General features: G+C 34.4%; 3 protein-coding genes across 3 annotated transcripts in view; 2 read left to right on the top strand and 1 right to left on the bottom strand.

The window, feature by feature from the left end:
• Positions 1-2,511, bottom strand: part of LOC122583833 (serine carboxypeptidase-like 13) — a 54,664-nt gene extending 52,153 nt beyond the window's left edge. Inside the window, exons 1-2 of the mRNA XM_043756214.1 lie at positions 2,383-2,511; positions 2,135-2,280 (exon numbers count right to left, since the gene is read on the bottom strand). Coding sequence (XP_043612149.1) covers positions 2,135-2,280; positions 2,383-2,495 — 259 coding nt within the window. The 5' untranslated portion in view covers positions 2,496-2,511. The remainder of the gene's footprint in view (positions 1-2,134; positions 2,281-2,382) is intronic.
• Positions 2,512-3,336: 825 nt separating this feature from the next.
• LOC122583354 lies at positions 3,337-4,502 on the top strand. The gene is made up of 3 exons (XM_043755771.1): positions 3,337-3,439; positions 3,637-3,923; positions 4,095-4,502. The coding sequence occupies exons 1-3, from the start codon at positions 3,337-3,339 to the stop codon at positions 4,500-4,502; spliced, it is 798 nt and encodes a 265-aa protein (XP_043611706.1).
• An 8,377-nt stretch (positions 4,503-12,879) lies between these two features.
• On the top strand, positions 12,880-15,283 carry LOC122583353. Its single transcript, XM_043755770.1, has 4 exons — positions 12,880-13,048; positions 13,145-13,248; positions 14,771-14,888; positions 15,045-15,283. The coding sequence occupies exons 1-4, from the start codon at positions 12,880-12,882 to the stop codon at positions 15,281-15,283; spliced, it is 630 nt and encodes a 209-aa protein (XP_043611705.1).
• Positions 15,284-15,515: the final 232 nt, after the last annotated feature.

The raw sequence follows: 15,515 nt of genomic DNA, 5'->3' as shown, positions 1-15,515 counted from the left end.
TTTAAAAAATCTACATTATAATGTTATGTGATTACCTAGTCATTAGCCATGCAAAGATAACTGTTTTCTTATATAATAAAAACATTAAAACGTCTGTATAAAATGATATATTAATAAATGAATAAAGAACAAATGAAAGGTATACGTTGAGGAAAAGTATTACACAAAAAGAAAAAAAAAGTAAAAATTAAAAATTAAAGAGACATTCTTCTTATAAGTAGCTATGGCCGTAAGCCGGGAATTACCTGAACGTTGATCAGGGATAACAAATCGGGTTTTGTTAATGACAGCCCCTAAGGCTGTCAGTATAAATTATTTTGTTGCATTAATATTTCGTAAGGCCGTTGAATAGTAAAACAAAAACAAAAGACCAAGATATGTGTTACTTAAAAAAAATATGTGAGACGAAAAAAAAAACCAAAAGAATAGGGAGCAATATGTAAATAAAAAAAAAGTTTATGGCAAATATATAAGAGGTACTTGAAATATGGGGCCAAAATCAAAATACAAAAACTATATGACCAAAACCATGAGGTGAAAACCGGTGGCTCGGCCCTCATTGGTTGAGAGTTTTTCTCGGGTCTTAATTGACACGAGTTTTTTCCACTCCTTTTGGAATCATCGCAGTTAATGTTTCGGGACGAGTCTATAGATAGTTGGTTGGTTTTATTTCTGGTTTGTAAATGTAACTACAGTGAAACCTCTATAAATTAATAGTGTTGGGACTGAAAATTTTTATTAATTTAGCGAGTTATTAATTTATCGAGTTTTGATTTCCACTAGTTTTTTAAGTTGGGTCTGCACAAATTAATAATTTTATCGAGGTATTAATTTATCGAGTATTAATATATAGAGGTTTGACTGTATATTTGTATCCTTGGAAACTAGTACCTTGCTAGTTTACTCTTTTGTTTAATAAAATCATATTTTTGCCGTTAAAAGTGTATATATATATATATTTATTTATTTATTAAAACAATAGGAATCCTAACTTTTTAAAGCCCTCCTCAATATAAAGCTATTTTTAAAATTTGCCATATAGGTTTTTATCCTATGTGTCATTATCACATTTTTTTTGACAATATTTATCCATTAAATATTAAATAAAAAAGATATTTATACACAAACTTAAGAAACCAAATCCCTTATATTTAAGAAACAAATCCCATATGCAAAAAAGAAAACTAAAACCGTATAAACTTAAATATGAGTTTAAATTTTCTATATATCTTTTTTTCCCTGTAAAGACAATATTCTTTATCTAACTTTTTTGATCTTGGATTCATTTAATCAAATCGTATATTATCAAAATCGTTTCATTATAGGAATTTAAATATTTTTAACTAGATAATGATATCACAATTTGATTCATTGAAGTTACGGGTTATGCGGGTTCATTTCTTTCATGGGTAGCAATTGTTTTAATAAAAACATGGGTTGTAATTACAATTATTCCTGATCAAATACGATATTTACAGCAAATATGCAGCTACAAGATACTGTCAATCTCATTTAAACTAATTTTCACTATCCAAGTAGCACAACACCATTAGGTTTCTAAATATGTTCAACTAAGTTTATTTTTTTTTTTGGTATTTAAATGTTGAACATTATATATATTATTGATTTCAATGTCAATATTAAAAATTTAAAAAAATAAATTTAATATCCGCACATCGTACGGGTAAAAAACCTTTTATATATATATATATATATATATATATATGACCAAAACCAAATAACTCAAATTCTACTATAGCTTAGGGCTTCTTTAAATGTATTATATAGAAATAAGAGAAAGTAATATTTCATCTTTTGAATACTCGCTATGATTTTCCTATGGAAACATTTTGGATAACATGTTATTTTTTAATACACTTTAATTATTATGTTATAGTTTTTTAATAACTATTGAAATTATGTCACTAAGACAACTTCTCCTCTTTGTACTCCAAAACATTTTACTCTTACCTGGTAAATTTACGTAACAAAATAATGATGCAATCATATTAATTATAATGATGCAATCATATTAGTTATGCAAAGCTCCGTTTTAAAAACTTAGACAAAAATACACTCAATACTTGAGTGTTACTATTAAATCAAGTGTATCTAGTAATAGAAACATAATTACCGATTTGATAGAGGATGGAGGATAATCCTGAAACTGCAGGGCCACCGGTGAGATAAAGGAGAAGAGGGTCTTCTGAAGGATTATTTTCGGACTCAATGAAATAGTAGAATAATTGAACATTTTCGTGTTCTCTTACTCCAATGTATCTTAATTAAGCATGAAGTTTAACACATAAACAAAGATTAATATGTTTTCTTAAATAAATTAACTAAAACAAAGATTAATAAGATGCATGTTTAGATAAGTACCCGGTTTCTAAAGTGAAAGGAAGATCATCTGGATAGCCGGGAAGTCTCTTTATGGTTGATTTTGAGTTGCCCAAACCTATGAAAAGTACAAAGATGCTCACAAGGGAAAGCATTATGAAGAGCACCACTTTAGAGTTTCAATGTTTTGAGTATAAACAATGAGTTGTAACTATATATAAGGATATTTTATGCATATGGTCCCTACATCAATTTGCACAACACGTGGCTCAATCTTTTTGGTTAAACAATACGAGATTAAGAGGGGAGGGAGTGGAAGCGTGGAAAGGCATGCGGGGTCGCGGGGCCGGGAGGGCACACCGCAGGCCGGCGTTTAACCGTAGGAGAGAAGGGAAATGAGGGAAAGAAGCCGCAGCGGGGAAAAGAAGAAAGAGGAGAGAGGGAGGAAATAGAAGGCGCGTGATTGGCTGGTCAAACACGTGGGACTCCCCACTAACGGGTCTAACGACAGTTTTATTTATAAAAAAATTATTTTTTTTGTTAACCTTTATCTTTTTCATTATATATATACAACCTTTTTTAACACAAAATACACAACACTTTACCATTTCTCTTCTTCTTCTTATTTCTTCACCACTTTTATAAAAAATGGATCCAAATAAAACTAGAAAAAGCCCCTTTCCTAAAAACAATCGAAATTGTTTGTTTAATTTCCCTCAACCTCTCCCAAATCAACCTATTCAAAATCAACCCCTTCCAAATCTACACTTTTCTCAACCTATTCTTAATCAACAATATTCTCAACCTCCATCAAATCAACCATACTCTCAACCTATACAAAATCAACAATACTCTCAACCTATTCAAAATCAACAATACTCTCAACCTATTCAAAATCAACCATACTCTCAATCTCACAATATTGTTCAACAATTTTCTCAATCTTTTTCTTCTTCTTACATCCCACAACCCGCTTCTTCTAATTACGCGTTTAATATGGCTCCACCTCCACCAAAGGATGCTAGAAACTTCACACCATGGGGGCTCGACCAAGACGACACTCTCGAGGACATTATACCCGAAACTCAAGAACCAAATGGTAAACATATACTTTTCCTCATTTTTTTATATACTTTTTGCACAAATTTATATGTTTACTTATATATATACATTCTATTTATATATACACATTTTATTTATATGTTAACTTTTATATATATAAATATACATTTTATTTATATGTTTACTTATATATATATATATATTTTACATTTTATTTATACTTTTCCACCAAAGATGAGGAGGTTCAAGAAGTTGACGCGCGTGGAAAGAAAAAGGAAGGCCCGAAAAAACGTGAGAGTTGGAATAACGAACAAGAGGTTGCGTTGGCTCAAGCTTGGATCCAAATTTCGGAATGTAAAAAATTTAGGAATGAGCAAAAAGCGGAAGGTTTTTGGAAGCGGGTTCTCGAGCATTATGCTAGTCAAATGGGCGGCACTACACGAACCGTCCATGGTATTTTGCCAAAGTGGAAAACGATGAATGCTGCTATGGGTCTCTACAACGGTATTCACATCCAAGTGGTAACTACTTTTTATATATACTGACGTAATACTTAAAAATATATATACATATATATATATACACACATATACTTACGTAATAGTTTTTAGTATATACTTTTTATATATACTTACGTAATACTTAAAAATATATATATACTTACGTAATACTCTTTATATGTCTTTTTGTAGAAACGAGCCAAGGGTAGTGGGTGCAACGATTTGGACGTTCAAAATGAGGCGATGAGATTGTACAAGAAGCGAACCAAAAAAGATTTTGGTCATATGGAAGCATGGAAGGTCGTGAATACTCACGACAAATGGAAAGATCAAGAGTGTTTTGCCGATATTTTGGCGGCCGTGGGAATCACAAATAAGGCGGCTAGTTCTTCTTCAAAAAGAAAGTCGACGGAGTATGATTCGGCTAGCAATGAGAACATCCTTCCCGACATGAACGAAGACCCATCTCCTCCCTTTGTTTCTTCCTCCAAGTCAAGAAAAAAGCAAACCGCGACTTCCTCCTCTCATGATTTTTGGGCTACACAAATCGATGCCTCGAAGTCGAAGTTCTCGACAAAGGAATTTGAAGTTTTTTACTGACTCTTATGCTCACATCACCGATCCGTATCAACTCGAACTCATTCTTCAAGAGAAACGTGAAATCGCCGAAAAGTACGGATGGAAATGTAACTTTTAGCTGTTTTTTTCGGTAACTTTTAGGTTTTTTTTTTTCGGTAGCTTTTTTTTTGGTTTTTTTTTTAATTTGTAGGAAATGTGTGTTTTTCTTTTTAAGTATTTTAATGTTATTTGTTTTACTTTTTAATGAAAGTTTAATGTTGTTATTTTATATAGTTTTTAAATTTATATAGTATTAAAAATAAATGAAAAAGAAATGAAATAGTATTAAAATAAATGAAAAATAAATGATGAGGTAGAGATGGGGAGAAGATGGGGAAAGTGTCGCCAATGATTTGGGGAAGATGGAGGAAGAATGGAGTAAAATGAGGTGGCAAAATATTAGTGGTTAGTGGTGGGGGAAGAATGGTAACCACTCCCTCCCCTAATGGATTGGAATTAAGCCAATAGTCAAAATTTAAATACCGAGATTAATACTCACGTGTCCCAACTCCCAAGAATTGAAACACCGTCTTACCCAATTTATTTATTTTTTTAAAGAAAGAAAGATAACTCAATAATGGGGAACAAAGTGGCTGGCGGGTTAGTGAAATTATTGAGTGACGCCGCCGACATAGAATTTATGGGTTGACGGTATGAGCAAAAAGCTGGGAACCCGCTCACCATAAAATCAAGAAAGAGAAGGGTAAGAAGAGAAAGAGGTTGAGAATAAGAAAGAGAATGTTTATGATTATATAAAAACTAGGACGTTTGAAAATTTATGGAGTGTCAATGAAAATGATTAAAAAGGCTAGTCGAGAAGGTTGAAAGGTTGTATTGAGTTGGATAAATGTTATTGGAAGATTTTAGGAGGATTGGTAAAATCAACCAAACCACTCTTAGTCCTCTAATACCCCTATCTTTTATACGTCCACCTCATGTTCGAACACTGGTTATACTTTAAAGGGTTTGTTCCCCACTTTAGTTGATATAAAGTAGCTAAACCACAAGTAGAAAACTCCCTTACCATCGTCTACCCATTTGACTTTGTAAACTATTTTATATTTTAGATTAGATCAAAACCAATCATCAATAGTATGATTTGTATTTGAGGAAATTTGAGAACATATTATTTTTAAGTTTAAATTTTGGTGTGAGTAAAATGTTTATAAGAATGGAGATAATATTTTTTTGAAATGAGGTTTCCACTATAATTGAAGCTAGTTTAAGAAGAAATGTGTTATTGAGTTTAAATCTACTGTTGAAAATAAAAAGAATAGTTGGTCATCAATACTAGTTTACATGGTTTATATTTATTAACTTTTAGATTAAAGTAAGGATGTTAGCGATGACAATAAACATAAGGCTTAAATGTGAGTATTGCCAAGCACAAAAGAGCATTCGAATATAAAAATGTAAACAATAATCTTTACTTTTTTGAATTTAGTGCGTCGAAGTGTAACCAATTATGCACCAAAAGTTATAATATGCATAAACTAAGTCCGACATTTATCTTAAGCACGAACTTAGTAAAAAATGTTTATAACCAATAATCAAAAACTTGCACGTGACAGCTGATATAGGGTGCCACGTAGCTGATATTATTTGCCACGTATGCATTTTGTTTTATATAAACATTTTTTTACAAGTTCGTGTATAAAATAAAGGTCGGACTTAGCTCGTGCTCACTAAACTTTTTTGGCATAGTTTATTACATATCGGCGCACTAAACCCTAACATAAACCATTCTTTTTGCTTCTCAAATAATGAGCCAATGAGCCCAAAATATTTCTATTCTTTCATTTACTAATTTAAATATTTCCGCATAGTATATTTATAATATTAATGAAATTATTTACAATATACATCTCTCAACATTTAAAATAACTATACAACTTTCTTTTACATCAGTTAGTTTTACATTAATAACCAAATAACTATCGCTGCTTTCAACACCCGTCAACACCGCCACCATCATCACTCATCATCACCACCGTCGCATTGCACAGTTCCTTCTAATATAATTTAATATAAACTAGTTGAGTTTAACTACTACATGTCGATTTTCGAAACTAATAATCCTAATTTTTTTTTTTTTGTTTATTATATAAGTGACGTTTTAAGATTCTCAATTAAACGTGTTGTAACTTTATCTGCATATCATTGTTAGACTTGTAAAGTCAAAAATTTGACTTAATAACAATGTTTGTGAAGGACCAAACTCGACTATACCATTTTATAAGATTTTTTTCTTTTTTTTTTTTATAAAATATGCTCAGTTAGAAATTTCATTAATACATTTACCAAAATTCGTTTTAAAAGACAACGCATAAAAATTAGAAATTTCGACATGAGACCTTTTCATAAAACTAGTATCCATGCTTATTACTAACCATCAGTGCCGGCTCAAGCATTTTGGTGGCCTTAAACGAGATCAATTTTGGGGGCCTAGTTTCTTAGCATACAAAGTGAAGTAAATGGAAAAAAAAATGTACCTGCTGTTAAGTTGTTGTTGGGTTGCTGCTCTGTTGAGTTGCTAGGCTGCTGGGTTGCTGGGCTGCTGGGCTGGGAAAGCTGTTGGGCTGGGCTGCTGTTCTGTTGATGCTGCTATCCTACAGGCTACAATCTTTCAGTTATGATGAAGCTGCTATTTTGTTAAAGCTGCTGTCATTTTGGACAATTAAAAACCCTCCTCGTTTATCCGGGCTTGGAACTGGCAAATATAAACTAAAAAGCTTACAAATGGCGGAGTTAAAAACCTTTTTTTATCTATTCTTTTAAGTGTAATAAATATAACAAATAATCATATAAAGTTCACTTTTCTAGCTTTTTTAGAAGCAAACTCTTTAATCAAATCTTCTAGTTCAAGTTCATAAGTTAGTTCCTTTTCAATTGACAACATAGCTAACCAATTTAATCTTTCTTGAGACATTGTAGACCTTAAGTAATTTTTTATAATTTTTAGTTTAGAAAATCTTCTTTCGGCAGTGGCAACGGTGACATGAATAGTTAACATAATTCTATAAGCAATACACGCATTTGGAAAGGTATTTAACTTTTGAATATAATTTAAAATGTTAATAGGTGTGTCACTTTCTAAATCAATAATATGTTTTAAAATATTTAGTTCTTGAAATAAATCAAGACCATCAATATCTAAACTATCACCAGATTTTAAAACTTTTTCAAGATTAATACAATGCTCTTTTAAACTTATATCGTCAAGAGAATTTAACTTTTTAATAGTAAATAAAAAACCATAAGTATTTGCATACTCTTTAAATTGAACAAATCTACTTCTAATTGAATAAAGAGCTTGATCTACAATGTACAAAAAATAATCAGTTTTGAATAATTCAATAGGACTTTTTATTGTATCGTTAGCAACATTGTCATCAAAGCGTTTATTTCTACGAGAGGTACGTTTCTCACAAAACTTAGGTTCTACATGCAAATCTAAAGCTAATTATTTTGCCTCAACCATAGCCTTTTCAAATCCATTTTTTGTATAATCTTCAAAATAACGTAAAAGCATAACCAATTTCTCTATAGCATCATCAATACACACGTTTTTTGCTTGTAAAAATTTGCTAACTGAATTAATAGCAAACAAAACATTATACCAAATAACCAATCCTAAAGAAATTCAAAGTTTTCAAATTCATTCTCTACTAAGCCTTTAGCATTACTTAGAGTTTCCGAGTCACAATCATCACATATTTTCAACACTGCTTCTCTTATTTGTGGTGCTTGAGATATAATTGCCTTAACACTTTCTACCTGACTTTCCCAACGTGTTTGTGATAAGGATTTAAGAGTCAATTTTGGTATATGTTCAAGTAGTACATCCCACCTTTGAGTTGAAGAAGCCAATATAGTATATATACGTTGTATATGTCCAAAAAATTCACTTGCTTTTCTACACGACTTAACCATATCACAAATAACTAGATTTAAACTATGACATCCACAAGGAGTATAAAAGGCTCTAGGATTAATATCTAACAAACACTTTTGGACTCCTTGATGTTTCCCTTTCATATTAGATCCATTATCATAACCTTGACCTCTAATATTACTTATATCAAGTCCTAATATATTAGTTTCAGCAATAATAGTGTCAAAAAGACCTTTACCAGTTATATCATTTACTGCTAAAAATCCTAAAAAATATTCTCTTACTTCAATTGGAGTTGAGGAAATATCTAAAAATCGAATAATGATTGACATTTGTTCTTTATGACTTACGTTTGGAGTGCAATCAAGTATAATAAAAAAAATCTAGCTTCCTTTACTTTTTGAACAATTTTATTTTTAACTTCACTTGCTAGTAAGCTAATTAATTCATTTTGTGTGTTATGACCAAGGTAATGATTATGAATTTCCTTGTTTTTTATACATTGATATGTCCATTTATATGTATATTCCCATATTGTTTTTAAGTCGTTTTAAGCTTAAATATGTGCAAATTATATGTATATTCGATGCTTTGATGGTATTGTTAGTGATTTCAGGCTTAGAACAGGTACATGGACTGGAAATAGCTTTTAGAAGGATAAAAGATGCATTAGGATGATTCTTGGACGAGTACGAGTTGGAAAATACAAGTTTTACGAAAGTTGGAGGCTTGTGCGGCACATAAGATGAAGCATGCAACGCACAGAAAAGTGAGAAATTGGACAGGGAATTTGGCGATTGTGCCTGTGCGGCGCACAAAAGGGCTATGCGGTGCATAACGGGCTAAGGAAAGTCTGAAACTTGGAAACTCTTGGTTTTGTGCGGCGCATGGGTGATATGTGCAGCGCATAAAAGAGGTCGGCTGAAGGGTTTTTGATTTTTCACTATAAATACAAGACCATAACCCTCCCATTCAATACAAAGTCACTTCTAGTCGATTTTAGGGTTCTTTGGGGCTTTCTCAGCAGCTTTTTCGTCCATCAAGGTCTATGGGTTGTTCGTGAGCTTCAAGGCATTCGGTTGTCGATTTTCTTAGCGTTTACTTGTTTTCTACACATTGGTACAATATGTTCTTCTATATTTTTACTCTTTGTGCTTTGTTTATGATTATGAGTAGCTAAATAATTCGTCATCCACTGAGATGAAGTGATACATTGAATAATGGTTGCATAATATTTTGAATTTAAGTTGATTTGATTTAACGTTGTGTCGTAATCTTAGCTTATTAATTCTTTGTTATTTAACTCTTAATTGCGGATAGTTTTTGCATGATCTCAGTGGTAACTAGGTTGTGTAGAAGTTATTTTGATTTTTTGGTTAGAAGCAATTGTTTCTATGACAGGTACGGTAGAAAGTAATTAATAGTTAATAAGGGTTAACGGGTTAATGGTTGAGTACAATCAATAGGCACAATTGTTATCTAAATAACCAGAACAATTAGTTGGCTAGGAAAGTTATGAAAGGCGTCTTGGGGTACCGGTCTTAGTAATGGAACTAGTTAATTAAAGGAATTGAATAAAGTAACGAACTTGACGGGTACGGGGTGAGTCTTTGTTTAATTCTCGGTTATAAAATCAACATATTTGAATTGGTTCTTTAAATATATGCAACCTAAATAATGTGTATCATGGAGTCGAAGTGGATGATCTTCTCATCCTATTTGATTTAAAACAATTTTCTTTTCGATAAATTCTATGGAATTTCTAACTCTTTCAATCAACTAACTTTCAATTTAAAATCAAGATGACGTGGTGTCTTTAAAAACCAAACTATTTCTTAATTACTTAAAACTCGCTAGCTTTTATTAGTCTCCGTGGAACTAACCTTTACTTACTTTAACCTATATTGCATACGAACGGGTCCACTGCCCGATTATGTGTGGTATTCGATTCAAAGTATTTATAAGGATTTTAATTTAACTAGATTTTCACACATCAAGTTTTTGGCGCCGCTGCCGGGGACTAATTTAAGAGTTTTAGTTTGAGATTTCGTAGTTGATCCTCTCTTGTACTCAAGTGCAAGAAAGTTACTTGCTTTCTTAGGTTAATTTTCGATTTTAGGTTTAAATTTTCTGTTTTACGGTTTTCTTTGTTTGTGTTTTCAAGATTGTTTCTTAGTTAATGAACACAAGGGCTGCCGGTATTCCACTAGTAAGCCCTCAATCTAATCCGGGAAAGACGAAGAGGCGAGGAAGGAAACCTTCTATAACCGTTAACCTTTCATCTAGCAAAATAGATACCTTAAACTTAAACGTTGAAGCCGAAAGTTTCACTCCACCGGAAAATAAACCACAAACTCCACCAAAGACTTCACCTAAAAATTCACCAAACTCAACACCAAACTCCACACCTAGAAACATGGCCGAAGACATGGTTCATCCTTTTGATAGGACTATTAGGGAGAGTACTCGAGTCATTGCACCTAATAGGGGCTCGACTCTTCGTCCTCCAACTACTGCTCCAAATTTCAATGTCAAAGGTAATCACTTGTCTCGGGTTGAAGAGAATCAATTTGATGGGGTTGTTAAGTGGGATCCGTATGATCATGTGGAGAAATTTGAAAAAGTTTGTCGATTGTTCAAGTATGGGGAGACTCAAATGCCACATGTTAAGCTTGAATTGTTTCCGTTGTCTCTCATGGGAGAGGCGGCGAATTGATATAAGAATCTTGATGACAACATATTTGAAACATGGGAACAGTTGAGGGAAGGCATCATTGAGCGGTTCTTTCCGGGTCAATTGGTTGAAACAATGAAGTTGGAGATTCGGGCGTTTAAGCAACTTAGTGGTGAGGATTTGGTTGATGCTTGGAAGAGATTGAAGGAGTTGATGAGAAATTGTCCGGGGCATGGTATTTGATTGAATGAGCACATTCTTATTTTCTTCTGGGGTTTAGATAGCCGCACTCAAAGGGAATTGGATTGGGCTTGTGGAGGTAACATTAATAATGTCACTTATAATGAAGCCTATAAGATTATGGAAGATATGGTTCGTACTAGTGTGATTCGAGAAGCGGGTAGGACTAAACCGGATCTTGTGAAAACGGGAAGAAGAAGTGTGGCTCGAGTTGATAGTGGTGGAAGTAATGATATTGTGGCTGAAATTAAGGCATTGGAAAGTCACATGGATAAGCAATTTGCAAGCATGGATGGTAGGTTCGGGTTGATTGAAAAGGATTTGAAGACGGCGGTTGCGGGTTGTGATATTTGTGGTGATAGGCATTACACGGAAGATTGTGATAAAGCGCCACGGAATGAGGAAGTTGATTATGTTCAAAATCAATATCAACCACCGTTTGCAAATCGAGGACTATTTCAAAGGAATGGAGCTTATCAAAACGGGTACCAAGGTAATTCTAATCCTAATTTTAATTCTAATGGTGCAGGGAATTATAGGTCTACATTGGGAGCTTCATGGCAAGGAAGAAATCAAGGAGGTCCTTCGGTTCAACCGGTTGAAGTTGTTGATCCTAATGCCGAGCTTAGGGACCTTGTGAAGAAGTTCATGGTTGATCAAGACAAGAAGAATGAGAATTACCGAACCGATATTACCGCTTTGAATGATAAGATGAATCAAAATATCGAAAGTCAACAAGCAGCGATCAAAGATTTAGGAGTATGGCTTGATAGAATGGGTAATTCTAATCGTCAACAAGGATCTTTGCCAAGTAATACCCAACAAAATCCTAAGCCTTCCAGTTCGAATGATGGAGGTAATAAGTATCAACACCCTAATGTTAGGAATGAGCATGTAAATGCCATTACTACTCGGTCGGGTAAGGTAGTTACTTCTCCTATTTCTAGTGCTACTAATGTTCCTACGCAGTTTGATAGTGAGGACGAAGAAGATGAACAAGTTGATGAAGAGATTGTAATGGAGCCGAACCAAGCCGTGAAACCACCGGCCGTTCCATCTACATCTACTACTCCGGTAGCTACACCGGTATCTAAACCAACGATTGATGAGCCTCAAGTCAAGCCATATAAGCCTAAGATTCCTTTCCCTCAAAGATTGAAGAAGGAGAAGCTCAAGGAACAATATCGTAAGTTTGTAGACATGATTAAATCGGTTTATATTAATGTGTCTTTGGTTGATTTGCTTTCAGGGATGCCGAATTATGCTAAGTTCATCAAGGATCTTGTAACGGATAAGAGGAAGCTAAGGCTACTGTCCTCAATGCGGAGTGTTCGGCAATTGTGCAAAACCAAATCCCTCCTAAGCTTGAAGATCCAGGGAGTTTTCTTATTACTTGTTCTCTAGATGATAAGCTTAATTGTGATGCTTTAGCCGACATTGGTGCAAGCATTAATTTGATGCCTTTTTCGGTTTATAGGCGATTGTCTTTAGCGGCTCTTAAGCCAACTCGGATGAGCATTAGGCTCGCCGATCATTCATTTCAATATCCCATGGGGATTGCGGAGAATTTGTGTGTTAAAGTAGGCCATATTGGTTTTTTGGCCGATTTTTTTATTCTTGAGATGGAAGAGGATGCCAAGTTTCCTCGTATTTTAGGCCGACCCTTCTTGTATACGGCCGATGCCATCATTCGTGTTAAGGATAAGATTATTTCATTAGGCATAGGAAATGATAGAATTTCGTTTTCAATTGATAAAGCTTTGCAACATCCTTATTCTACCGATGATTCTTGTTTCAGGATTGATGTAATTGAAGAAGACGAAGCTTTGGAAATGGAATTGATGAGTTTCTTGGACACGGATGAAGGGGAAGCTTTGCTTTCTTGTAGTGAAGAGGAGAAAGTGATGGTTGCGGACATGGTAAGATAGATTATTGAGGTAAGCACGGATGAATCAACACCGGAAGATGAGACTTTTGAGGAAATTGAGAGGAATGGTTTGAAGATTGTAACTTCGGTGGACAATCCACCACCGATTTGGAGCTCAAGCCACTTCCCGAGCACTTGGAATATGCATTCCTTGAAGGTAAGATACTTCTTCCCGTTGTCATATCATCATCACTTTCAGATGATGAAAAAGGTAAGTTAATGACTGTGTTGAAGGCTCATAAAAGAGCCTTTGCTTGGCGTACAACTGACATACCCGGAATTAGCCCCGAATTTTGTAAACCTAAAATTAATTTGCATGAAAATTTCAAACCAAGTGTTCAAAGACAAAGGAGGCTAAATCCGAATATGAAAGATGTTGTTAAGAAAGAGATAATTAAGCTTTTAGATGCTGGTATTATTTATCCTATCTTTGACAGTCCATGGGTAAGTCCGGTCCATTGTGTACCAAAGAAGGGGGGAGTGACCGTTGTCACTAATGAAAATAATGAACTTGTACCTACTAGAACGGTTACCGGGTGGCGGGTGTGTATTGATTATAGGAAGTTAAATGATGCAACCCGTAAAGACCATTTTCCTTTACTCTTCATTGACCAAATGCACGAACGGTTAGCCGAAAATGAGTATTTTTGCTTTCTTGATGGTTTCTCCGGGTACTTTCAAATACCCATTGACACCAACGATCAAGAAAAGACGACCTTTACATGTCCTTTTGGCACGTATGCTTATCATAGGATGCCATTTGGATTGTGTAATGCTCCCGCCACCTTCCAAAGGTGTATGATCGCGATATTCCAAGACATGTTAGAAACATCTATGGAGGTTTTCATGGATGACTTCTCGGTCTTTGGTGACTCTTTTGACAAGTGTCTTTCCAACTTGGATAAGATGCTTGAGCGATGTGAGCGGGCACACCTTGTTCTTAATTGGGAAAAATGTCATTTTATGGTTAAAGAAGGCATAGTGTTGGGTCATAAGGTGTCTAGTGTGGGGATTGAGGTAGATAAGGCTAAAATTGATGTTATTGCTAAATTATCTCCACCAACTAATGTAGAGGGCGTTAGAAGTTTCTTAGGTCATGCCGGTTTCTACCGTAGGTTTATTAAAGATTTTTCTAAGATAACCCGACCTATGACTCGTTTGCTTGAGAAAGATGTGCCTTTTGAGTTTAATTCGGATTGTTTAAAGGCATTTGTTTTGTTGAAAGATTGTTTGACTCACTCACCCATTATGGTTTCTCCCGATTGGTCTCAACCTTTTGAACTAATGTGTGATGCGAGTGATTTTGCAGTTGGAGCAGTTTTAGGGCAACAAGAAGGTAACCATTTTCGTCCTATTTACTTTGCTAGCAAGACTCTTAATCGTATTTGGTGCTTAGTAAGACCATTGTTTTTACCGATCATTCGGCCCTTAAGTACTTGTTTGCTAAACAAGATGCTAAACCTCGTCTCATACGTTGGGTCTTGCTTTTGCAAGAGTTCGATATTGAGATAAAGGATAAGAAAGGGGTTGAAAATTTGGCGACCGATCATTTGAGTAGCTTAGAAGATCCTTACCGTGAGGAACCTAAGGGGGATGATATTGATGATGCATTCCCGGATGAGTCTTTAATGAGTATTGAATCTAATGTTCCATGGTATGCAGATTTTGCTAACTATCTTGTTGCAGGGGTACTTCCAAAAGGATGGACAAATCAACAAAGGAAAAAGTTCTTTTCCGATGTTAAGCATTATTATTGGGAAGAACCCTATTTGTTTTGTGTTTGTGCAGATGGAATGATTAGAAGATGTGTTGTGGGTGGAGAAACTCGTTTGATTTTGGATGGATGTCACCGAGGGCCAACCGGTGGTCATTATGGACCAACCGTTGCTAGTAAGAAAGTGTTTGATGCAGGTTTTTATTGGCCAACAATTTTCAAGGAAGCTCAAACTTTGGTGGATGCTTGTGATGCGTGTCAACGTCAAGGGAACATCACAAGGAGAGATGAGATGCCTCAAAACTTTATCTAGGTTTGCGAAGTTTTTGATGTTTGGGGTATTGATTTTATGGGACCCTTTCCGTCTTCAAATAAGTGTCTTTACATTTTAGTGGCGGTTGATTATGTGTCTAAATGGGCCGAGGCTAAGGCCTTGCTAACAAATGATGCAAGGGTAGTGATAGATTTCTTGAAACAATTGTTTTGTCGTTTTGGTTGTCCTAAAGCCTTAATAAGTGATCGTGGAACTCATTTTGCGAATTACC

This window comes from Erigeron canadensis, chromosome 9, assembly GCF_010389155.1.
Source record: "Erigeron canadensis isolate Cc75 chromosome 9, C_canadensis_v1, whole genome shotgun sequence".
Lineage (NCBI taxonomy): Eukaryota > Viridiplantae > Streptophyta > Magnoliopsida > Asterales > Asteraceae > Erigeron > Erigeron canadensis.
Note: the sequence above shows the minus strand (reverse complement) of the source record. Positions and strands in the feature narration are given on the sequence as shown.